A 25464-nucleotide genomic window follows, 5' to 3' on the forward strand; every position below is an offset into this window, starting at 1 on the left:
AATAAAAACAATTGAACTATAAATAATAACAATAATCCATGTATTAAAACAAATATAGCTTGTGCATTTTCATTCTGTAATAAAATATTATTATTAGTTCATTATTAGTATTTAACTCATTGAGTGCCAACCACGTAATTTCTCGTTTTTCGTTCCCATGCGTTGAGTGCCAAAAACGTTTTTTGCTTTTTTTTTAAATTATGAAAATAGACACTTTAATACACATTATATGTAAATTTGGGGACTCTACGACGAGGAGAACTGAAATAGATGACGATCAAAGTCACATGACAGCTCATGATCTGGAAGTTTTTATCATAACTCAGCTTCTGCAAACGGAGTTCTGCATGTGGATGCAGCAGCTGCTCCGCTGCTGCTCCGCTCTCACCCGCGAGGCTGCAGCAGCTGGGAGCGGAACCAGGAAGCTCTCAGCCGACAGTCCCGCCCGGTCTTCATCTGGAGCAACACCGTGTCCTCCCCAAAGTCCTCCCGCGGTAAAATCTGATGGTCTCTGGACCAAAGCAGACAGGCACCACCGACCCGTACCACAGACGGACCGCGACCACCGGCGGGACCGGTGTTCGCGAGCCGCTGTGGCCGGCAGAGCCTCACGTTCCGCGGCGAGAGGCTGTGACACGGCACGGTGCGTCTGTGTTATTGCTGTTTAGTGGCGCCCCCCCGCCCCCGATGGTGGTTTTGTGAATAGAACAACAATTGTTGTGTATATTTATCTTATACGAGCCCTTTGATCCAGAAATGCGAGTGTCTGAAGAGCGACAGACACAAACAGCGCACCTTTCATAAAAGACGCTCTATCTCCTTTTCTAGAAAAAAAGGAGGGATTTTGGTGAAACCCAGCCATGTTTAGCTTGACTTTTCTCAGGAACGGAGGCACGTAGAAACAAACGGTTTGTGGCCATTTGAAGGATAAAGTTAAACCTTTCAAATGAGCTACAGTATGTGTTGGTGGCAATAATATAGAATACACTATGGCTCTAAAATAAAAAGTCAAATATGGTCTAATTTGCCGGTACACTTGACTAAAACTTTGGAAAGGAGCGCGGCACTCAATGAGTTAAAAAAACATCCAATCTACTCCTTATTTATATTGCACATTTCCAAAACATAAAAGTTTACCAAAGTGCTGCACAGTGATTTACATACAGGACGTAGAGCACAAAATGGTTAAGAAAAACGTAATGAAAATTAAAAGTAAAGATAAAAAAGAATTTAAAAAAGAATAAATAGGAACATTAGACATGTTTGACACGATCTAGATGCTAAAACTGTAACTTTTCTATCTCTCTTCAGTTTTGTGACTCCAACCTCTTTTGTGTTTGGAGATGAAGACCTGACTCCAGTCGACTGCTACAGTGAAAGATTCAACTACACATACAAGGTAAACATCAGTCAAGGTTCCCACACGTCCTTTAAAATCCTGGAAAATCCAGTCCTGGAAAATGTTAAATGTCCTGGAAAAGCCTGAGTTGTACCGGAATATTATTTATCACACTTTTTCAGACCCACCAAGGATTTATTTTCCAAAGAAGAGACTAGTGAGAAAACTAGAGAGTTTGTGTTGATAGTGTTGCCAATGTTGGACCCGGAGCATGAGGGTTTTCTCTCCCGCAGCAGCAGAGAGGTGTGGGCGTGGATTAAAAACAAAAACAACATGTTTGCGTTGTTCTATGATAAATTTGTCATAATTTCTAAGCAGCATGTAAGATATTATTTCATAAGTTAGAGCCACAGACTGCACATCTTTAAACCAGACTTCTGGGAGAGGAATAAACATAGAAACAAAGTGGCTAAATGTAAACTTCTCCAAAGCATGAATGGGATGGGGGATGAATTTATTAGTGTATGGCGTAAAAACTAATGTCCGTAATACAGTAGCAGCTGAAAATGTCCTGGAAAAGAGTGGGAACCCTGATCAGTGTGGGCTTGAGGAGTTTCTCCAGGTGTGTTTGGACAGAGAACCAACTTCTACATTTACATTTACAGTTACAATTAGTCATTTGGCAGACGCTGTCATCCAGAGCAGCTTACAAGTGAGTAACATCAGTGACCTGCTGAACTGGGAGTGACCTGGGTGTGCTCCCCGGTCACTCCCAGGTCGGCAGGTCACTCCTTTGCTGTTAATAACAACCTGACAAGATCCTGCCTCCACTGAGTTCTCTGTTTTTCTTAAAACCTCCGAGGGCGACGGGAGGGGCCTCCGAGGTCTCTTGAACTCCTTTAAGTTTTTGCCTCTAGTTCAACCTGAGCTGGAGAGGGGAGTTATTTACTTGTTTTAATCGGCCGCCGCCCCACAGAAGCTGCAACAATAATCTTTCATAAATCCACTCATACGATGGGAAATGGGATTGTGGCAACAGAGAGCCTTGTTATTTATATATAATTTCACCTTTGTTTTTGCTGCTGTTGTTGTTTTCTTTTCTTTTCTTTTTGTTGTCCTCCTTTTTGTTTTAATTTTGAATTTATTTATTCAGGATAGCCCCTTGAGATGAATCGTCTCGTTTTCAAGAGGGTCCTTCCACAAAATGATACAAATAATACAAAGTTGAGGGGAAAAAAAGAAATACAGTGAAACACATTACAGGATTTATACACACACTCTCTCCTCTCCTAACCCCAGCTAATCCACAGACAGCCAAATCTCAATTTACTAATCAACTTAGTGATATCCATGCTTACAAATGGGAAAAAAGAGAGTCACAAAAATTTCGGTTTATACCATAAATATATAAGATGCAACAAAAATATGAACGAGAAATCGAATCAGAAACAAGAACAAGGAGTTCTATTGTGCATGTATACCACGATTATATATATTTACTTACATAACTATGGATTTGTATTTATGATTTAGTGATTTTGTGAAAATAAAATAAAAAAAAGTTTTCTTCAGTATAAAGATGATTGAGTGCGCTGCTTCTATCTGATTTCTGGCTTTTATATGTGTTGTTCTGTTTGTCTGCAGGTTTTAAACTCTGGTCCCAGCAAGTCAGTAGATACTGTGGTCGACATTGCGCTACCGAAGATGCTCGTTCCGTACCCACACCGGCTGCTGCAGGTGGTCGACGTGCAGGTACGTGAACCAACCAACAGCGATGCAGGAGTGTGAGAAGAAGCAGAAACAGCACGGACGGTATAAAACCTGTCGGCGGTGTCTGTGGAGGTTTTTCACAGGTTTCTGAATATAGATTTCAAATGTGGGTGTCTGTGTTTACCGCTTGCCGCCACACTTCTCAGTTACAGGGGCCAGAGAAATGTAGTTTAGGGAGGTGTGAGCATGAGGTGACAGCTGAGTGTTATACTGTAGGTAGACGCCTCTAGCTAAATACCTCCTATAAAGTTTGAATATCATCTTCATGGTACAGTGGTTCTCCGCTCAGGCGCACGTTAGAGGAAATAACTTAACCAACTGAAACCTGAAGTAGTTGTAGAACAAAATGTACTCACGTTCTATGTGTCTACAGAGACGCTGGGGGATCTTTCCATTTACATATTGTAGATTTTTTTGCCACAGCATCTAGTGGCCATGAGAGGAACAGCTTCTCTAAAAGGTCGTTGAACTCCAGACGGAGGGAATCAACAGTTGACAGACGGTACAGGAGATAGAAACAGGTACAGGTAAATAGAAATAATACATATATTATATGCATCACTTACTATACATATTAAAATTATATATAACAATAAAATTAAAACAAAACAGATTAATAAATTGATGGATTGATGGATTTTGGGGAAAAAATGGTATAATACATAAATAAATCAAAAATAGTCCTTATGGGTTTTTAAATTATAGACAATACAGGTTCATATAAATAACACCAAAATAAGTGACGTCTAATTTCTCTGTATAACTAAAGGAAGGTTTCGATATGGCATAAAATGTTTGAGTACATCCTCTTGTAGAATAGCGAATCTTTGGTAATCCTTTAATTTACAGGCCGTTAACTGCATCATAATGTCTAGAAATAGACTAGAAGTAACGGTCAATTGCAAGGACTTGGTGGAGAAAAATTTTTGCCTCTCCCAAACAAGCATGAAAAGCATCTTTATGAAAAACATGACTTTGCTCTGAAATTGGCCGTTATTTTTAGGCGACTTCTTGACATTATCACATAATTAACGGCCTGTAAATTAAAGGGTTACCCGAATCTTCTGTGTAGAAGGTCATTGATCCACATCTTATGCCCTCTACACACTGTGCGATTTTAGCAGTCTTATAAGACTGTTGCATGACACACTATGCGACGTGGAATTTACAATCTTTGCTACGACGTCAAGTTTGACGTGTGCAGACTGTACGATGATCGTTCTACTGAATCGCAGGTCGCCCGCTCCCCCTCCTCCCGTCCTCCCCCTCCTCCCGTCCTCCCCCCCTCCCTCCCTCTCTCCCTCCTCACACACAGACACAAGTCACCGGCACCAGTGGAGCAGTAGCTACCGCCAGTTGTCCGTTATTTAAAAATGAAATCACGGCCTGTATTGGCAGAGAACATCACAGCAGTACCGTCACGTAATGAGAGCACATCTAAACGAGGACGAAGTCACCTCTCCCGGCGTAAACACCTCAATATTCTCCGGTAGGCGACCGCTTCTCATCATAGTCCGCACATGGGTTTTTTTTTTTTTTGGACAGAGTTTCACACACAACTTTTCTGATGGCTGTATGAGTCTGTCCATGTTCCTCCTCTTTCTGCGACAGTAAAAAGGAATATACACCTCTCCAGTCATGACAAGATAAACTAGGCTATTCGTTTTTTAATTTAATGACTATTTACTCGAAAATCAGTGCTCGTCCCTGTCACCTGCGCCACTGATAGACGTCCATCAGCTGATTAGTAGACGTAGGTCGTAGCAGTTTTCTGACACTGTCAGAATTTAATTGCAGGTCGTCTTTGGTCGCAAGACGCTGACAACGGCCGTCGTAGAACCTGTCTCACTGTGCGACGTAAGACGGCCGATTTAGAGCTACGACCAAAGATTTCGCCACGATTCTCCTACGATCGGCCGTCTTTCGTCTGCGACGGCCAAAATCGCACTGTGTGTACAGGGCATTAAAGGTTGGGGGGAGTTTCTCCTTCCACTGAAAGATTATTAATCACATTATCACAGTAATAATAAACATCAGTGTTAGAACAGTATGTGTTTAATGTTAATATGTTTTTATTCTCTGTGTGCAGACGTCTCATGGTGTGTGTTCGATCAGCGGTGAGACGGTTTCAGTCAACGACGACTGTGACGTCCCCGATGCTTCCTTCATCAAACAACTCATCTTCTTCTTCTCCTCCACCTCCTCCCGCAGAATGGTACACACAACCACACAAACACACACATGAACATACACACTAAACCTAATCTAAACTTACTTCTTCACATAGAGTAGTAAATCTAGTAGTCAGGTGCAAATATGACTTGACCCTAAAAAAATTCTAACAAAAGGTTTCTCAGTTGTTTTTTATAGTATTAGATGTCCTTAATAACATACTAAAAGTTTACCAAAATTTGACCACTAGAAAGGCGTTATTTTCAAGATGGCGTCCAAGATGGATAGGAAGCCTGAGGAGACACCACAGGTGAATAGGGTAAAATTTTTAACTAACAGATATCACCATGAAACTTCCCAAGTTTATCACTTACATTAAGACAAATATTTTTTGTATTACAAGTTTTGTCAAATTGTATGTTTAAATATGTAAATGAGGCAATATCTCATTAAATATGCGCTAATTTGCATACATTTCCAGAACTAGAGTCAGAAGTTTTTACAGAGGGGATTTTGGATATCTCTCTTTATCACTCTGTAAATGAGAAAATACTGTCACCAGCCCTAAAAATTCAAGTTGGTCGTGTTTTTAGGAGTTAAATGTTGTATAAATCAGGCTATGAATGATATATCAACAATCCCCTCTGTAAAAACCTTCAGAATATAGAAAGGGATCAAACTGGAAGGTTTGGTGTCTGTAAGTGCTGCTGAAGTGGAGATTTCGGGCTCTTATACAACATTTTACTCCGAAAAACACGACGATAATTGAATTTTTAGGGCTGGTGACAGTATTTTCTCATTTACAGAGTGATAAAGAGATATATCCAAAATCCCCTCTGTAAAAACTTCTGACTCTAGTATGTCAACAATATAAAACAAGAATTTTGAAAGTGGCTTTTATCCATTGTTCAGATTTCGGTTCTGGAAATGTATGCAAATTAGCGCATATTTAATGAGATATTGCCTAATTTACATATTTAAACATACAATTTGACAAAACTTGTAGTACAAAAAATATTTGTCTTAATGTAAGTGATAAACTTGGGAAGTTTCATGGTGATATCTGTTAGTTAAAAATTTTACCCTATTCACCTGTGGTGTCTCCTCAGGCTTCCTATCCATCTTGGACGCCATCTTGAAAATAGCACCTTTCTAGTGGTCAAACTTTGGTAAACTTTTAGTATGTTATTAAGGACATCTAATACTATAAAAAACAGCTGAGAAACCTTTTGTTAGAATTTTTTTAGGGTTAGGTGTTTTTTTTTCATATATGCACCCGCCTATAGTTCTATTTTCATTATATTACGCATTATTCCCCCGAAATGTTCACTGCCAGTTAAATCATCACACACTGAGCCTGAAAGTCCCAGAGAGCATTGCTGCAGGAAACCAGCCAATCAGAGAGCAGCTTTAAATTATGTGACCATACACCAGTTCTTATATTATAGAATTTAATGGAGGTGTTGAGAAACGTCCATTCACCAACCTCATCGTGTCAGTAGGTTCACATTTCTGGTGCCCACTGTATAGAGCTGGTAAGATATTTTCATTTTGCATGTGTGCGCAGTTTTGTGGCCGCGGTGATAAGCTGTGTGAGCGGCTGGTGTGTCGTCTTGGCAACCTGGAGGCAGGGAGAGACGCCACCATCCAACTGGAGACCAGACTGAACCCTGCTGTACTACTGCAAGCTCCGGTAACACACACACACACACACGAAAAATACACTTAAGCAACAGTGTGAAGTGTAAATGGATTTTCAATCAGTTTGTGTCAACTGTATTTGATGAAACAGAACCATTATTTAAACATTTAATCATCGGGACGTACTGTACGTGTGTGTTTGTTTGTTTGTGTGTTTCAGGGTCGTCACAGCATCATGATGTTGGAGAGCGCAGCGATGATATCGTCCCCCAGAGACGATCCTCACACCATCCTCCTCCAGAAACAACCTCTAGCACAGGTACAGTCACTTTAGAGTGTATGCAAGAACAGTTTTGAGGTAACTTGATGCTAATTTTTTTTTTTTTTAAACTCTGCTACCTTAAAGGGATAGTTCAACTTTTTTTTTTTTACTATTGCCATAATCCCTATAGTCATAGCAGTAGGTTCATTACCTTTAATTGTTGGTGCAAGAGACAAATCAAAGTCTTATGGGAGTTGGAAGTGACCTCAGTGACATTTGCTGTACTGTATGTTCTATGTGTGAGAAATAATCCTATATATATTTTATACTGTGTTGCGTTTCCAGGTGGTTGTTGAAGCTCATTTTACCCAGAAACCTTCAACGTTAGTGAAAACCTTCATCATCGTCAGCAGTTTAGTTGTGGGTCTTCTGATCCTCTCCGCTCTCATCTGGTGTCTCTGGATGGTAAATTATTATTATTATTTAACACAAACAACTCTGTTACTCACTGTCCTACATGAACACATGACAATGGACCGTGCACTATTACACTGTTCATTTTGCTTTTGAAATAACATCACATGTCACACTTCTACTCATGAACTACAAGGTCTTGTACTTAAAGCAGATATCAGTGGAATGTTTTTGTTAATATAAGTCCTAAATAGTCCTATTTTCCGTCAGCAATCACTTACATGAAGTATTTCAGCCTAAACACGAGTCTCTCCGTCACTCTGCTCTGCTGTAACCCGAGGAGAAAATTTTCCTTGTGGGATACAAGTGTTATCCAATGAGGGGAGAGAACGGCATGAAGGGCTGTGTGTGCAGCCAAGGGATGCGCGTGAATGTGGTGACGTAGCACGAGGACCAATTGATGCCTGACAAGGGCGGGGGCTGCTAACTCATGGTGCGTTCAAGGAAACTCGTACTTTGTGTTTTTCCTTCCTGTGAAGTCATACCAGTTCGATCTGGTACGAGTTCACGGGTCGGAAGTTACGAGTGGCCGTTATAGGGAACTTTCACAGACAACAGGACGGTAAAAACACGAGCTACGGGTTACCTGGAACGCTACCAAGTCGTAGTTGTGACTTGAAGCTGTAACTTACGGTTTCAAAAGCCTGCCTTGAACACAGCATTAGCCGAAACGGCCGTGCCACTGATATCTGCTTTAAGTAGTAAACTGCAGTATTTTACTATTTAAAGTGCTGACAAGCTGCAGTATATAAAAATACAACGGCACTGATGAACTGCACTATGTTGCAAGAGTACTATACTGATGAACTGCTGTGTATGGCAAAATATTTAAGCAATATATCACGACAGGCCGTGGTATACACTCATTATACCACGGCTAAGGGGCACCTACAACAACTACTGTATATCACAATAAAATGATTAATTTAAGTATATCCCAATGTAATACTGTATATATATTGACAGTAATCTACAGAAAAACCACAATATAATGCAATAAGATACGGCAAAACTGTTTTATGTCACAAGACAATGGTACTTACAAACAGCAGCATATCACAATATAATGTGACGGGTGACGAACTGTAGTACGGTATATCCCAATGTTACTGTTGTCATGGTGACACCAGCTTCCTGTTTTCACCGTGTCTCCGTCCGTCTCTCAGGCCGGTTTCTTCAAGAGGGACCTCAAGAAGAAGGAGGAGGAGTTCAGGAGACACAGCTGGGACTACGTTCCTAAGAGCAGCGACAGGGAAAGCTTCTCCTAACCGGCCGTCGCCTCGACCTTTGACCTCTGACGACACGGCGGCGGTGCCCACATTGTGAGTACGCAGCAGAGTTTTGTGTTGTTTTGTGCCAACGGACGGACGGGCGATGAAATCTGTCCAGACGGCGTCAGAGGTTTGAAGTCGGAAGACGGACCTGTGTGGGTGTGGAGGCGGAGGACGTTTGACGACATGCGAACGCCTCCTGGACGCCGCACCCGACTGACTGACTGTGAGCTTTTTAAATTATTTTACCTGATGTGCCTTCACAAGAGCCGAGAGACTGTGAGACGTGTAAGAGACTGCAGCGACGGACGGACGGACGGACGGACGGACGGACGGACGGAGGATTTATTTTTATTTTTATTTTTAAAAAAGGGAAGTGAATCAATCATGAATCTATCATATCTGGACCAAGTGGAAAGTCTCAGCTTCCTGGGATCATGACGCTGTTGTTGACAGATTGACGGCTCTTTTTTTTTTTTTTTTTTCTTGACTCTTCTAAGATTAAACAAACCAAAGGTAGAGAGAGACCTTCAGTCTTGGGCGGGGGAGGGGGGTGGAAACCTGGCCTCTGATTGGCTCGTAACTCTCTGGAAGAAACTTCATCTTTGTCTGTACATCACCTTCTTACATCTTTGACCAACACTTTATGCACTGGAGACACACAAAGACCAGACTCAGACTCACTGATGTGAAGTGCTGGTGGCAGCGCTCGAGTTTGAGTGGATGCTGCGGAACATCTTAACTGCTTTTAGCACTTTTGTCTGTTTGTTTTTACATCCGCAGCAAAAATGTGGCAAAGTGGATTCACCCATGTGGTCAAGTTCAAAGTACAAGGAGAGGTTTGTATTTAACCCTCTTCTGTGGGAGGATGAACTGCTCCAGTGAAGAGGGGCAGCAGACCGCTCACCTTTCGCCTTAAATCATCATTGAGACAGGTCGTGTTTGTTTTTCAGCTTGTAGAGTTTTTTATTCCACTTGGATACGTTTTTTTTTTAAGGTTAGATGAAGAGCAATAATGAGACCAAAACACAGGTGTTGGGGTAAACAGAGCAGGGAAGATAGACAAGTTCAGAGAGCGAAGGTTGATTTTCACTCACTGGATAGAGGGATAGATACAAAAAACAAAACACTGTGTGGTGAAGAGCTGGTGGGTGATGACAGATATATGTTGGTGTCGGGGCTGAGGAGGATGTGAGTGAAGGAGCAGAGTGGAGGTGAAGAAGCAATAAAAACCAGATTTAAACGTCCAGATGTTGATCCACTAGGCTGTGAGAGTCCAGGTACAGTGAAGTCTGAAGCCTCTTTCAGCCCCTTTTTCAGTCGATGTTTTATAATTTAATGAAAATAACCATGACTTTATAGCTGCGATTTTCTCCCTAAATGAACAAAGCTGCACTTGGAAGATAAAATAAGATTATGTGACATTTATGTGGTGCAGCAGAAGAAAAAAAATCTGTCTCCTTCTGAAACTATCATGAGGATCCACGGATTCATGATTAATTTCTTGTTTTCTGATTTGTCGCCTGCTCGTGTCGTCCACTGTGTGACTGTTGCTGCCAGGAAAACAGTTGAGGGAAATGAATGCACCAGGAAACACCTCCTGTGAACACATATCAGCCCTTATTATTTATATATTTTATATGTTTAATCCATAGAGCACATTTAAAGATGCTTTATGTGACTTATTAAATAGGAAATACACAGTTGACTGATCTCAGACCAGGTAGATTTAGCAGTTTCTTGGTCGACACCTGGTTTGTATCATTCATAAAAGTAAAAAAACAAGCAGCCTGGACAACACAGAAACTGACACACACACATTGAGCCGCAGGTTTGAGCAAAGAAAGAAGACTACTTGAAAATCAGCATTTAAAAATGTTTTAGGTCTTAAAAAAGTATTAAAAAGTTGTGTTTTAACTGTCTCCATTCTGTGAATGAGGACAACTGAAATCTGTTTCCCTCCCCACTCTTTATCTATTTAGTACAAATGCACAGCACACAGAAGTTATAAATATTTTAATAAATTAGTTTGTTATTGTTGTGTTTTGTTTATGTGAACGTGTTCTGCACTGGAGAGTCTCACTGCTTTTATCAACACTTTTTCTATTAAAATGAAAGATTTTCTATTTAAACAACAACTCATGCGTGTTATTTCCTCATCGTCATCACAAATGTTTCTCTAAAAAAATCAGCATTAAAGAGCTGCAACGTAAAAACTGCCAACTTGGATACAAACTGTTCTGTTTCAAATATAAAAACTTTTATAATCCGCGGACACAGTGAAGTCTGTCTGTCTGGTTCTGCAGCAGTGAACCAGACACAAAAATAAAAAATATAGATATTATGATATTTTAAAAAAAGAAAGAAAAATGCCACAAATATTAAAAACATTTGAGAAAAGCTGGTTTTTAAAATATGGTAAAATGTAAACATTAATTTGAATATAAAATATTAATCTTAATTTTCATTTAATTCAGATAATAAACTAATAAAGCACGGTTAATTTGAAGTAACGGCAGTGTATACGTTCACGTTGTGGTTATTAAAACTGCAATAATCAATTAAGTGGAAAAAGTCCAAGTCAGTACATGCAGCAGAAACAGGAAGCTGCAAAACCTGCTGTTCTGTCTTTTCAGTTCCTTAAATGAAAGTTCAGTGTTTACATCACCGATGAATCTGTAGTGACCACCGATGAGTCATTTTGGTTACCACAGCGACACACACACACACACAGAGACACAGGCAGGGACACACACGGAGAGCGCCTCCAGCTGGACTCAGATGCAGCTGCAGGATGTTGTCGACTCGGCCTCGTCCACCTCCTCCCCGTACAGAGTGATGAGTCTCGGGTGAACCCTGAACACACACGCACACACACACACACACACACAGAGTCAGACGTTTGTTTAGAGGTTGGAAACAGGTGCAGTTTGAATCCTGTTCTCTCATTTTCAATATAAAAGACATAATGAGATGTAAAAATAACGTGACATCATCATCAGCATTATCTGAATTTCTTCTCTGTGAGGGACGGACAGAGTTTAGAGCAACATTTTCTAAGTGGCTCAGGAAAAACTTCTACAAAGTCTGAAGGGACGGATTTGAAAATTAATAAATAAATAAATAATGATAATTTAAATTAAAGAAGCAGAGAAACATATGTCCTGACTGTTCACACTTCAGGACTCAAAAACTGAGGCTGTTTGTTGTTTCTGGGAACTTGGTGTTGCTGTGCCGTCACGGCATACACTGTCATACCAAATCAGCAAAGAAGATAAATGTGGAATATGGAAGATAAATAACCACATATTAAATAATTATGAGCATTTAATTCATTTTCCTGTATATTAGTTCATTTATTTCAGTGTATACTTATGTATTTATAACATTTGAGTCTTTGCATGTTTCATTTTCTGTATATTTTAATATAATGCGTCCCAATATTCATACTGACTCTTATTCCCAGTGGTTCTACTTTTTCCTGTTGAGTTTTTTCTTCAATTTATTAATATACAATATTGTGCAATATGAAATTTTATAAGTGCTTTTTTACCATTTTCTGACCTGGGTCAGTAACTTGAATCTTGACCAAGAATCACATTAATGATTTATTAACTTAATGCTCAGTGTGACATTGTTAATAACTGTATTTTTTAATTTTAATTACATATTATAAAGTTATTATTAGATTTTTTTCTCCCGTTCAGGAGTCGTGGCCCTGATCGTACCTGACGAGCACTTCGTTAGCGATCTCCACCAGCTCTCCGTCGATGTTCCAGGGGAAGGCGGCTCCCTCCGATTGGATGATGGGCGTCGTTTTGGAGTTGCCCTCCTCCTCGCTCTCCTCCTCTGATTGGCTGATGGCGGAACACGGGCGGATCCTCACCGCTGACACGGCGTGCGTTTCCACGAAGGAGAAGCTGAACTGCAGACGGAAGATCAGACAGTCAAGACAGACAAACCGTGTGTGTGTGTGTGTGTGTGTGTGTGTGTGTGTGTGAGGGTCAAACAGAGCAGGTCAGAGAAGCTCGTTAAGATCCTGGTCGTTAAGCAGCTTGTTGTTGATCTGCAGCGGTGACTGAGTTTCTTCCTGTTTGTTGTCCTGTTTTCTCCACTCTGAGGTCATGAAGCTCCAACAGGGGGCAGCAGAGACACACGGACATGGACACACACACACACACGGTCTGTCCATCCTGTCTCCGTCCTGTCTCACTGCTCTACACCGACCTTGTGACCAAATTTCCAGTGTTGGATAACAGATACGCAAATAAACACAGTTGAGCACTGTCACTGTAGAAACCTGACGACCCAATTAACATGAGAACTTCCATTTTTTGGCACTTTTTACTTCTCCTGTATGTTCCTGAACACATCATACACGTTGTACTTCTTACTCCATCATAAAAACAACCGGAGGTATATAAAATCTGCTTCATTATGAACAATAATTAGTACCTACACATCATGGTTTCAAGTTTCTCGAGTGTTTTCTCATCTTTAATTACAGTGAACTGGTTCATTTTGAGGTTTGGACTGTGGACAAAATCAGGCAGCGATGGTTTCACTTCTCAGCTCTGGTAAGAAACCAAACTAACAAACCTATTAATTCCTATTTAAAACGATTATTACTCATATCCATTCTTAATATAGTTAAAGATAAATCTCATGTAGAAGCAGGAGTTCAGGAAATTAATCAACAATAACCAGAGAATACAGTTTACTAGATAAAACACTCTGCATTCAGTGTTTTTCTTTAAGTATATTTACTTGATGATACCTTTTTGGATATTTTTGCAGGTTGGTGATATTACTATGCTGCTAATTGAGTAAAATATCTAAAACAACATTATGGATTATTAAGGATTCTAATGAAACATAAGCGAAGACGTGTCTGAGTCTGGTTCTCACAATCATGCGGTTTTCTTTTTTTTTCCACACAGGACATTTTTTTCACCTGGTGAAACTGACTCGGGTGAGGCTCAGACGGTGGTTGCCACGGTTACGTGTTTCCTGCTCCACCAGGATGCCCTGTCCCTATCCTGTCGTGTTTGACGTTGAGCCGTCCGTCCAGATGTAGGTCGGTGAATAAACAGCCTGTTTACTCTGCAGGACGGTGAACGCCTCACCGTCAGTATATTTAGTAAGTGGGTTAGTGTGTGGTCTGCCAGGCCGGGCCGAACCAGGCTAATCTACTCATTAACTAGTTTGAGTTTAGGTCAAGAGTGAGAAATACGTTGTTACATGAGCTGCTGAAGGTGATTTTTAATTACTTTAATCTGCTGTGAGGTAACTCAGTTTCCCTCTGGGATCAATAAAGTCTGATCTCTTATAAAATGCTTTTCCGCTGTGTTGCTAACCCTCCTCGTGGCCATGTGCATTTGTTTTTAACGAAGCCGGCGAGAAATCAATCCATGGAGCAATGGATAACGTTATATATCATATAATGTTACAATGTGTATATTTGTGTAGTTTAATGTGTCATAACCAAGAGTTTACGGGTTACAGGGCGCGTTTGTGTGGCGGTGCCGCAGAGACGAGAGCTGGGACACGGTGTCAGAGGCGCTGATCTTACAAGGTGGGTTTTCAGCCAAGAGACGCTAGGTGGAAGGCAGAGAGCCTCCACTCTCCCTGGAACTAGTTACAAGTAATTTACTTACTTATACTACTTATATTATACTTTTGTACTTTATATATATATATATTACTCCAGTAAAAGTAAAAGGAACCCCAATTATTAATAATAATAGAAAGTGTTTTTTTTCTTCCACTTTCTATTGTCCCGTCATTGTGAGTTCATTTCATTTTTACTTTGCCACCTTGTGGACATTGAATTTTCCCCTGATTTGATTACGTTACTGTAACTTTGACCTGAAGTAAAGTTTGATTGACAGCTGCCCTCACCTGTCCACTGGAGCCGCTGTATCTCTTCAGGTGTTTGATGAACTCTGACCTGGAGGTGTTTCCCACGGCGATGAGCGCTGCGCTGCCATTGGCCAAACTGCCACAAACAGGAAGAAGAGGAGGAAGAGGAAGGTTACACTGGGATCACACAGCACAGGTGACATCATCACACATCGTCTCATCGTTACACCTGTGTACCTGGTGTTGGGGGCGAGTCCTCGCGGCGCATGTGGGCTCAGACAGGGGATGGACATGACGCTGACGCTCAGGTACAGACCCTGATTGGTCACCCAGGACTCCTCCCCCTCTGCATCAGCAAATCACAGAGAGATACAGTAGATCGTAAATACGGACGAGTTGATCACGAACAAAAAACCTGAAACGGCTTCGACTTTCTAACTAAAAACACTTTAACTACAGACGCTCACCTGAATCTGGGTCCTGGTCCTGATCCTGGCGTCTGAGAAACAAGATCAAACTTTGTTTTAATCTTCACTGAGAGACATAACTACAAGTGTGTAATACAACACTTTTATCTTTGTTTGACTGATCAACACGGAGCTGTAGACAAAAAACTGGCAACACCTCAGTTTTTGTATTGATTTAACAAAAGAGAGAAAGAGAAAATATGTTAATTAGTGAACTGGGCTGATTCCCTTTCATGTCTTTATGCTAAGCTAATCTAACTGGCTTCACCCTCAAGCTATATACTTACCGTACAAATGTCGGAGAGTTTGAACAGTTTAGTTTAGTTTATTATTTTTTCATTCACTGAAAAAAGAAAATAAAAATGGTTTAATACAAAAAATAATGCAACTCCTGAATGAAAGGGGGCAGAAAGAAGCAAACGTATGTAGTCTAACCCCTTTATTCCAAGAAATCCTTTTATAAATTAAATATCAAGGTAATCAAAGGAAAAGAAGAAAAAAATTTGAATAAAATAAATTTAAATAATGGCTGCAAATCAGCCATCAGCTCATCATCCTTGTAAATTTACAGTTTCTTACCGACGTTCAAACAGATTCTTGGCCGATTTCTTTGCTGGGAGGAAAGACAGCTGACAGTCCTCCGGTCTGAGAGAGACAGAAAAGGAATATGAATAAATTTTATTTTTTTTAAGTCAAAATCAAAATTAAAAAGCTGCTTTTTGAACCTGAATTCAGGTAAATCACTGATTTATTTAAGAAAAGCTTACAAATTAACTTATTGTAACTTTAGATGTGTCTGTGTGTGTGTGTGTCACCTTAGTCGAGCTAGCGTCTTCACCAGAGCGTATTCCCGTCTCCGTGACGATGGCATCCACCTCTTCTTCTCTGCCCGCGCTAAGCTCCGCCCACCGAAGCCGAACATGGCGGAGAAACCGAACCGCACCAACTGACCGAGAGACGAGAAGCTGCACATGTCGACCTGCTGTAGGTGACCTGTAGGGGGGGCGAAGAAGAAGAAGATCCTGGTGATGATGAATAATTATTAAAAACATTAGGATCACGCACACGCACACACACACACACACACACACACACACACACACACACAGGCACACACAAACACACAGCCTGTAAGGAGGCCAAGTGGTCTTATGGTGAGAAGCTCATTAATATTCATGAGAAGCAGCACTCCAAATACGGGCGACAGAAGGAGGTCAGGAATATGTGTGTGTGTGGTTGTGTGTGTGTGTGTGGTTGTGTGTGTGTGTGTGTGTTTGTATCCATATCCATAGACGTCCATCAGTGGACTCACATTGCAGGAGTGGGACCGGTCTCTGGCTGAACATCTGTCCAGTCCGACTCCGAGAACTCAGGCAACATTTCTGTCATTTATTATTATTTTTAGATATTTTCAAGATTTCTTTTGAATTTCCGTCGTTTCCGTTCTGATTTTCTCATGTGCAAAATCAAAAATATGCATAAAAACAGGTGGATGGAAACTGAGCTTTGTTTGTGTTGTTGTAACTCTTCACTAAACAGTTGGACAGATCTCAATTTGGCGGGAAATGTTTCTTTGCGTTTGACGAAATCAATAAATGTTCAGTTTACGTCTGTCCCATAGAAACATCATAGAACCAAGATTATGAATAAATAAATCAATAAATAGTGTTATGCAACATCGGAGATCGTTTTTTTTGTGACTTCTTGTTTACGTCACATGTTTCCGAGGGTTTCTGATTGGCTGTATTTCGTTACAGATTTTTAAATATGCGAGGATCAGTAAGAGAAGCTGTCTTCTCCTGCAGAGTTGAACTGTCTTTGTCTTTTTCTTTAACATGAAACACACTGTACTGTATGTAAAACACAGATGTTGGAGTCTCCAGGTTTAAACCTTTCACAGTCCATCACTTTCTCAAATATAGTTTATCTCATGGATCGCTCTGGATGAAACAGGGACGTCACGTCTCCTCACAGCTTTAATCACAAAGTTATAGAAGCAACAGGAATAAAAACAAACAAAAAATCAAACTTATTCCACCAATGAGATTTAACAAGATGTCTGATCAGCTTTCAGATGGACGACATACACTCTCTCTCACACACACACACACACACACACACACACACACACACACACTCTCTCTCTCTCTGTGCCATCTGGCCACATACCTGCTGTAACCTACTGAACTGCCGCCTTCCCACCTGTCTGTCTGTCTGTCTGTCTGACTGACTACCTGTCTGTCTCTCTGGATAGAATCTGATTTCCTCACCATATGGCCTGTTATCTCTCTCTCTCTCTCTCTCTCTCTCTCTCTCTCTGCGTGTGTGTGTGTTGTGGGGATTATAGCTGAGACGGTCAGTGTGTCAGTGAGATCAAACCTACAACGCTTCTTAAAGATGTAACCAATATACTGTGTATTTTGACAGTGAACTTCAGGGATCGATAGTTTTATACTGTCTGTCTGTTTCTCAACTGATCTGTTATTTATTTTACTTGTAAAATTGTCAATTTATAAACATTTTATTTTCTAACATGTCAGTCATTGAGCTTATTGGTTGTTTTATATTAGTGGACAGAGTCGGGCTGCTGCTGCTTCCACTTATTTCTTTGCTGTTTGTCTCATCACTGTCTCTAAAGCAATATTCACTATATAATCACTGATTTGTCCACTTCCAAAATAGTTCTGTCAACTTTTTTGTACGTAATTTTTAGCTCAGTATTTTGTTGAAGGGACTACGAGGAGTTTTGGAAAGCGAAGTGTTTTCTCACTACATTTCCCATGAGCCTCTGTGCACACGGTGAAATTCTTGGATCGGCGCAAGATCCGGTCGACCACTAAATAATAGTATCAAAATAACTATATAGACAAAACAATATATTTATCAAAAATGGACCCATTAACAAGTGTGGGTAACGTAGATTCATCCACATTAATATGAGACTCTTTTATAACCAAAAACAAACTCCTCGGGGTCTCTTTAAATTGTCCCCGTGTTGTAATGTCACTGTGAAACTGCTGAGTGTGTATGGACATAAATGACTTGCACATCTCCACAGGATGGATGGATGGATGGATGGATGGATGGATGGATGGATGGATGGATGGATGGATGGATGGATGGATGGATGGATGGATGGATGGATGGATGGATGGATGGATGGATAGATAGATAGATAGATAGATAGATAGATAGATAGATAGATAGATAGATAGATAGATAGATAGATAGATAGATAGATAGATAGATAGATAGATAGATAGATAGATAGATAGATAGATAGATTTATTGTCTGCCCCAAAGGGTAGCAGAAATTTGTCTTTGACAGGGCTCTTCACTTTACATACACTCATTGATTGATATCTTATTATCAATAGGTCATAACTGTTCGGGTATGTTCACCTGGTTGTGGCGTGAACACACCTGAACTCACCGTGGGAACGGCTTCGGCTTCCTGCCTGGGAATTTTTAAACTGTTTTCTATTGTTGAGGAATTAGTATTTTTTTTAAAGCCACTCATTACTCCCATCTGTCTCACACACACACACACACACACAGTATTAATTAATGTTAATGAACCCCCATCTCACTGGTCGGCAGGTTGTACCTGAGAGGGGGGGAGGGGAGGCGAGGCGAGGAGGGGGTGGGGATCAGTAAAGGGGGCGTGGCCACAGCGAGTAAAGCTGTGATTTAGAATGAAACTGATCCTGCTGTTAGACATCTGTCCTCACCCCCCAAACTTTTTTTTTCTTTTTTTCTTTTTCTGGGAAGCGTTTGTTTTCAAACTGCAAACCTGTCTGAGTGAGAGCGTTAGCCAGTCACATCAAAGATCAGCAAGGATGCAGGCCACTGATTGGCTCGCTGAGAGTTGGTTCAAGTAAACTGACTAGATAAATAATAGAACCCAGCCAACTATAGATCTGTAGCCAATAGAGTTGTTTCTACAGATTATTGTGTATTGTGTATGGATCCCCATTAGTCATCATCACCATAGTGAAGACTATTCTTCCTGGGGTTCATTTAAAAACAAGACAAATAACTTTATACAGTGAAACAGTCGAGCAATAAAGTCACAACACAAAAATATACAATAATAACAAAGATCACATGTACAATCAATACAAAAATAAGATAAAAACTACAAACTATTCGCAATTTTTTCGATAATCGGTATCAGCCGTTTTTTTCACTGATAACCAATAAAATAAAAATGTATTTTCTAAACGCACTCCTTTGGCTCTAGTGTAGCTGTCTCACTGCCTGAAGTCACGACTCTTAGCTGTATAACAATGTCCCACCCACTGATTCAAGATCTGTGTTGCGTTTTAAGTATTATTCTACAAAAATGTAAGGTCTTTTTATCACAGATTTCCACAGTGAACAAAAAGAAACAAACAGTTTACTATTCACTCTGATCCCTAAATTTTTACTGCAAATGAATATCATTCTATACATATTGGTTATCGGTTTCCTCGATTACAAATAATCAGTATCGTTATTGACCCTGATCCCTAACAAAAATCCTTTAAGAAAAAGAAAAATATAGTGTGATCTAGAACAAGCAGAACCTACCTAAGATGATGTGAAGAGCTGCAGTGACTGGATCTCTGACTCCATGAACAGAACAGGAAACCACGTCTGTGGAGCCTGTGAAGAAAGGTAGTTAATGTAAGAAAATTATGTTGGATCTAATAATTTATAATAATAATTTTATTGATAAAGCACTTCTCAAAACAATGTAACAAAGTGCTTTACAAGACAATGAAATAAATAACAAAGTAAGATAAAAAAAAACAACAAAGATCGTAGCAACCCGGTAAAACAGAACAAAGCAAAAACAATCCAAGTATAATGTAATGATGGCAAAACGAGAAGACGGAAAGAAAATAGAGGATGAAGTGATTATGTATCATACAGTAGAAGGCCATTCGATAAATGTGCGTTTTTAGAAGAGTTTTAAAAGCAGACACTGATTTGTCCAAGTCCAAGCTCCTCAGGAAGATTGTTCCAGAGTTGAGGAGCCCTATAATAGCAAAAGTCACAGTCACAGTCTAGTTCTACTGTGTGTCGACGTGTCTTCTCTCTCTCACCAGCAGGGATGATCCCCAGTGGCAGCGCTGGTTTCACTGGTTTCTCTGGAGAGTCCGCATCCAGCTGAGCTCTGAGGACCAGAGCGTGACACAGCTCTGCCACCGAGCCGTCGCCCCCGACACACACCACCCTGACGGACAGACGGGTGGAGACAGGACAGGTAGGAACAATACAAAGTCATCACACTAACAATCGCACCTTTCATACGTCATGGTCCTAAATAAAATGCATCTGTATCACAAACAACTGAAAATGGTCATCTTCAGATTTTTAATAAAAGTTTTGGTTGTTGAAGTTATATAACATGTGAAAACTGTGGTTTATTCTATTTAAACAGCGTTAGAAAACATGTTTATAAACCAACATGTCTGTCATTGGTTGGTCAAACGAGATGTATTGAAAAATTATTGATACCCAGCCCTATCAGTTGATGACTTAAATTTCACAATAATAAGACTAGAGCCCCAAAAACCACAGACCCAGGTTGAATTTGCCAGGATTTGTCCTTTGATTTTCTGAGCTCATGGGATGGATGTGTGAAATTATTTGGTTTTCTTTCCAGATTAAATACCGTGAAAATTCACAGGGAACTGGAGAAAATTAATTAATCATCCTTAACAAGAACAACATAGTTGACGGTGTAAATAACGACCTAATGAAAAGTTATGAGATTTTACAGGAATGAATCTTTGTTGTGACAGTTGTGATAAATTAAATATGAGACACTGTATTTTTTACATTATTGTTCGGGGAACAAAAACTAAAATTAAGAAATAATGAGTATGAAAGAAGTTAAGTCTTATGTTATGTTTTTGTTTGGTCGTAGCAAAGACAATAATATCACTCGTCATAACGCGGTTGTCTGACGGGTCTGTCCTTGTTTTCAGGCGCTCACTGAAAAGCGAGAAGGTTCCTCTGCACAGTTTTTACAGCGTTTGCTGTAAATGTGAGGTGAACAGGCTCCGCCCCCACCCCCTCTGCCCTCCCCCCTGTGTATGGGATTACCTGAAGCTCCGGTCGCCACGGTGACAGCCAGCCTAATTGGCAAATGTAGGTTTCAACCAAATCCTCGCCAGAGCAGCACACACACACACACACTCAGCAGCTAGCTTAGCAACGCTGAGCTAATCTTCTCTAAGCACATTAAGCTTTATGAGGGCTGAGCACAAAAGCTGCTTACACACACACACACTCACACACACACACACACACACACACACACGAACATGGACCCTCATGGAAAGAGTGATGGGAGTTTGATCAGTGTCTATGTGTTTGTTGTTATTTATTTTATTCAGATGAAATGTTAATTTCACTTTAATTAAATCGGTCGTTAGCTCGTTGATATTTAGTGTTTGACCTCACCTGATTCTGTGTGTGTGTGATGGGTGTTTGTGTTTGTGTGTGTGTCTGCTTGTGTAATGAGACGAGGTCAGTGTGTTTCAGTGTCAACCTCTGACAGTCAGCTGCTGTTTGATTATCTGGTTCAGTTCAGTTCAGTCTATTATTGGAGGATGATGTCACAGGTTTAACTTTTATTCAACCTAAACGTCCAACTTCGATGTAAGAATCAATCAGGTCTGTGTTTTACAAATAGAGCCTCTTTTGGCTTTAGTTGTAAATGTTAGACTTTATTCTACCCTGTCAAATTTAAGGGACCTTTTATCTAATTTTTGTCTAATTTTTTAAGTTTCCATCACTAATAATAACATTGGAAATGTTTTTGGGGAAGTTCACATTCAAGTGACCAAAGCCATTATCAGAGACTGTTTAGGTGTAGGTCTTTTCTCCTGTTGCATTAAAATGGGACATATCGATAATATCAATACAAACAGTAACACAAAGATCCAAACTGTGTTAACTAAAGTCTGATGTCACATTTTTCATCATAATATTTACATTATAAGCGCAAGACAAATCACTGCAGCTTTATATTGAAATAGAAGAACTCACTATGTGGATCATGAGCTGGTGAGGGCGCCAACATTTCAGCCTGGGAGATGTAACATTAGCCTCAGTCTTTTAGTGTCATCGCGTGCGGTCCTGATTAACAGGATTGTTGCTTTCAAACAAGTCAACAGGATACGTTGTTTTGACCGACTCAGGGTGAAGTTAATGTCAGTTCAATTAGCTCACTATAGCTATTTGAGTCAGTGTTGTTTCAGGCTACTGGCTACTAAAGCTGCTTTGGTTAAAAGTCTTTCTGAAAAAATCTAAAGAATCACTGTTTATAAAAAAAAATTAACCAAAAATGTCATAAGTACATCTGAATTATTAAATAAACTCTCTAATAAACATAAGTTTCTCTGTGCAGCTGAAGGAGATACAACTATCTGACTGAATATCCACTGTTTGCCTAAATCGGTCCATTTTCTTTGGGATGACACTTACAGTACTGAAGCTTTTCCCTAAACCACACTACTGCAAAAAACTAAATTGTCACTCTGAAAAACCTTTAATACATTAATACATCAGCTTCTTAGCTGCTCTCCTTTTGTTTACATTTCATGCCAGTAAAAGGAACTCATGAGATAATGGCATGTGGTTTTAAAGAGGAACTATGCAAGTGTGGTTGCTTTTCTGCTGTTTTGCTAACCCTCCTCTCGGCCATGTGCATTTGTAACGAAGCAGTCCAGATATCAATCAATAGAACGGTAAATAACAATATATATCATATACTGTACAATGTTACAATGTGTATATTTGTGTAGTTTAATCTGTCATAAACAAGAGGTTACGGGTTACGGGGTGCGTTTGTGATCTTGCAAAGTTGTTTTTCAGCCAAGAGACACTAGGTCGAAGGCAGAGAGCTGCCATTCTCCCTCGTAACAAGTTACATGTCATTTATTCAACCATCACAATTACTCCGAAGCTGTTTAGTTAAGGTAAAAATGTAGCATTGTTGAGCTAAAAATCCTGCATAGCTCCTTTAAAGAATAACAACTGAAAACTGAAAAAAAATGTAACAAAATTAACTTTGCTAAACTTAACATGTGGCCAGAAATCAGAATTTTTTAGAGGAAAAGACTGAAGTGTTAATTTTAATATCGCAGAAACAACTAACCCATCGTATTCATCCAGCTTGCATTCCTTCATCACTGAGAGAGCGTGACCCTTCCTCTCCGTCACTGGAGAGAGTGAGAGAGAGAGAGAGACAGGTAGAAAGAGGGAGAGGTAAACAGATGGAGAGACATTGAGACAGATAGACGGACAGAGAGTGTTCATGCATGTGTGTGGTCACATGTACACGAGTGTGTGTTCGGTGGCTGCCAAAAAAAAAAAAAAAAAGTCGGACAACGGATATCACACCATCTGCTGAGAGGAGGAGGAGGAGGAGGAGGAAACCAGGATCAGAGAGGAGAGAGGGAGAAGAGAGAGGATGAAAGGAGGAAAGAGAAGCAAACAAGAACAAAAGAAAGGACGCGGAGGGAGGAGGAGGAAAGGGGGGGGGCGAGGACACAAGGAAAGGAGGAGAGGAAGGAGGAGGAGAGGAAAGGAAACAAGGAGAGGAGCAGGTTGTCTCCCTGTGTCACAACAGATGGGCTAAGCTCCGCCCCCTGTATCAGGTTACCTAGCGACCAGAGACCGCCATTAACTGTGACCTTTGGACCTCCTCTACACACACACACAGATTTCACATCTTCTCTCATGTCGATGAAGACGGGATCAAACTGCTTTAACAGTTCTCCACAAAACTTACTTTATCAACTTTACAACTTTTAAAACGTAGTCTCAGTGTGACATTTGAAATAACAATCAATCAATAGTATTTATTGAAAAACTGATCGGTAGAAGAAGGAAACAAGTGGATGGACTGACCGGTGATGTCGGTGCGGACGTCCGCCATCTTGAATAACGGAGCCACGTGTTCTCTGTAGATGTGAACGGCCTCTTTCCTGTGGCTGCTGGGGTTGATGAACACCTTCACGTACCGGGGGCGACTGCTGAAGCCTACACACACACACACACACACACACACACACACACACACACACACACACACACACACTGTAAGCAGCTACAAAGACATAACACAGTTACTTTATGAAAATAAAACGTTTTGTTCACTTTTTATCCTGTAGGTCAACGTTTTGGTCCAGTCAGAAACATCTGAAACTTTTTGGTTTTGTACAGAAGATTTTGTTAATCCCCTTTAGCACCCTCTGATAATCAAACTTTAAATTCAAACAGTTCAATATTGGAAAATTCAGGACCAAAGTTTTGAGATCAAGACCATGGTAACAAGAACAAAACTTTAAAGGGATAGTTCAACATTTTGGCAAATTGGCCCATTGCCATAATCCCTATAGTTTTAGAAGTAGGTTCGTTACCTTTGATTGTCGGTGCAAGTTATTTTTAGAACGGCAGAGCAGAGCCGTGAGCTGCTCAGAGCTACGCTACGGAGGCTCATTATGGGATTTCTTGGTTTCCCTCATCAAACTCATCAAATACACAATCCAACAACTCCAAAACGCTCTGGTGGACAAGTTGTGACCTGCACATTCACCACGCTATGAGATAATAACAACATTACAAGAACATTACGAGACAGAGTTGTTTTCGAGGCAAATGCAGAGACTGCTTGCTGAAAAACAGCCCAAGACGGGAACGCGCATCACCGACAATTAAAGGTAACAAACTTACTCCTAAAACTATAGGGATTATGGCAATTTGCCAAAATGTTGAACTATCCCTTTAAACAAAACACAAGAAATGTGCTTCACACGAAAAAACACAAAAAATGGACATAAAACTCGTTAAAAGCACTGCTGTAAAATGAAAGACATTAAAATGAGATGGATTAATAATAAGATAAGTGGTAACATGAAGCATAGAATTGGTAGTTTTTCATATTTTCTTAGCGACAGACAGCATTTAAAAGATGTTCTTATTGATGAATCCTAACATCTGGAGATCCTACGACTTTTAATCCAGCGTGATAAATTTATATTTGGTTTGTAGCAAAAACAAAAAAAGCACTAAAACTAATCAAACTTTCTCCATATTTATTATATACAGTAGTCCAACACATTTACTCTTTTGTCCCTCAGAGTCAACATCAACAGAATAAAGAAGTGATGTCCATGACGTTATTTTCTGACTATTGAGTAAAAT

The 25464-nt window shown here is 40.2% G+C and overlaps 2 protein-coding genes across 2 annotated transcripts in view; one reads left to right on the forward strand and one right to left on the reverse strand.

The window, feature by feature from the left end:
- Positions 1-11642, forward strand: part of itga4 (integrin alpha 4) — a 32163-nt gene extending 20521 nt beyond the window's left edge. Inside the window, exons 23-29 of the mRNA XM_085765445.1 lie at positions 1312-1399; positions 2984-3091; positions 5199-5324; positions 6849-6974; positions 7143-7241; positions 7530-7649; positions 8825-11642. Coding sequence (XP_085621571.1) covers positions 1312-1399; positions 2984-3091; positions 5199-5324; positions 6849-6974; positions 7143-7241; positions 7530-7649; positions 8825-8926 — 769 coding nt within the window. The 3' untranslated portion in view covers positions 8927-11642. The remainder of the gene's footprint in view (positions 1-1311; positions 1400-2983; positions 3092-5198; positions 5325-6848; positions 6975-7142; positions 7242-7529; positions 7650-8824) is intronic.
- A 9-nt stretch (positions 11643-11651) lies between these two features.
- Positions 11652-25464, reverse strand: part of cerkl (CERK like autophagy regulator) — a 33532-nt gene continuing 19719 nt past the window's right edge. The window contains exons 4-14 of the mRNA XM_085765446.1: positions 24169-24300; positions 23414-23477; positions 20349-20479; positions 19831-19905; positions 16074-16251; positions 15838-15903; positions 15259-15290; positions 15029-15137; positions 14831-14927; positions 12658-12854; positions 11652-11785 (exon numbers count right to left, since the gene is read on the reverse strand). Coding sequence (XP_085621572.1) covers positions 11707-11785; positions 12658-12854; positions 14831-14927; positions 15029-15137; positions 15259-15290; positions 15838-15903; positions 16074-16251; positions 19831-19905; positions 20349-20479; positions 23414-23477; positions 24169-24300 — 1160 coding nt within the window. The 3' untranslated portion in view covers positions 11652-11706. The remainder of the gene's footprint in view (positions 11786-12657; positions 12855-14830; positions 14928-15028; positions 15138-15258; positions 15291-15837; positions 15904-16073; positions 16252-19830; positions 19906-20348; positions 20480-23413; positions 23478-24168; positions 24301-25464) is intronic.

Source organism: Trachurus japonicus, chromosome 21 (assembly GCF_045865225.1).
Source record: "Trachurus japonicus isolate A0001 chromosome 21, Traja_1.0".
Taxonomy (NCBI): Eukaryota; Metazoa; Chordata; class Actinopteri; order Carangiformes; family Carangidae; genus Trachurus; species Trachurus japonicus.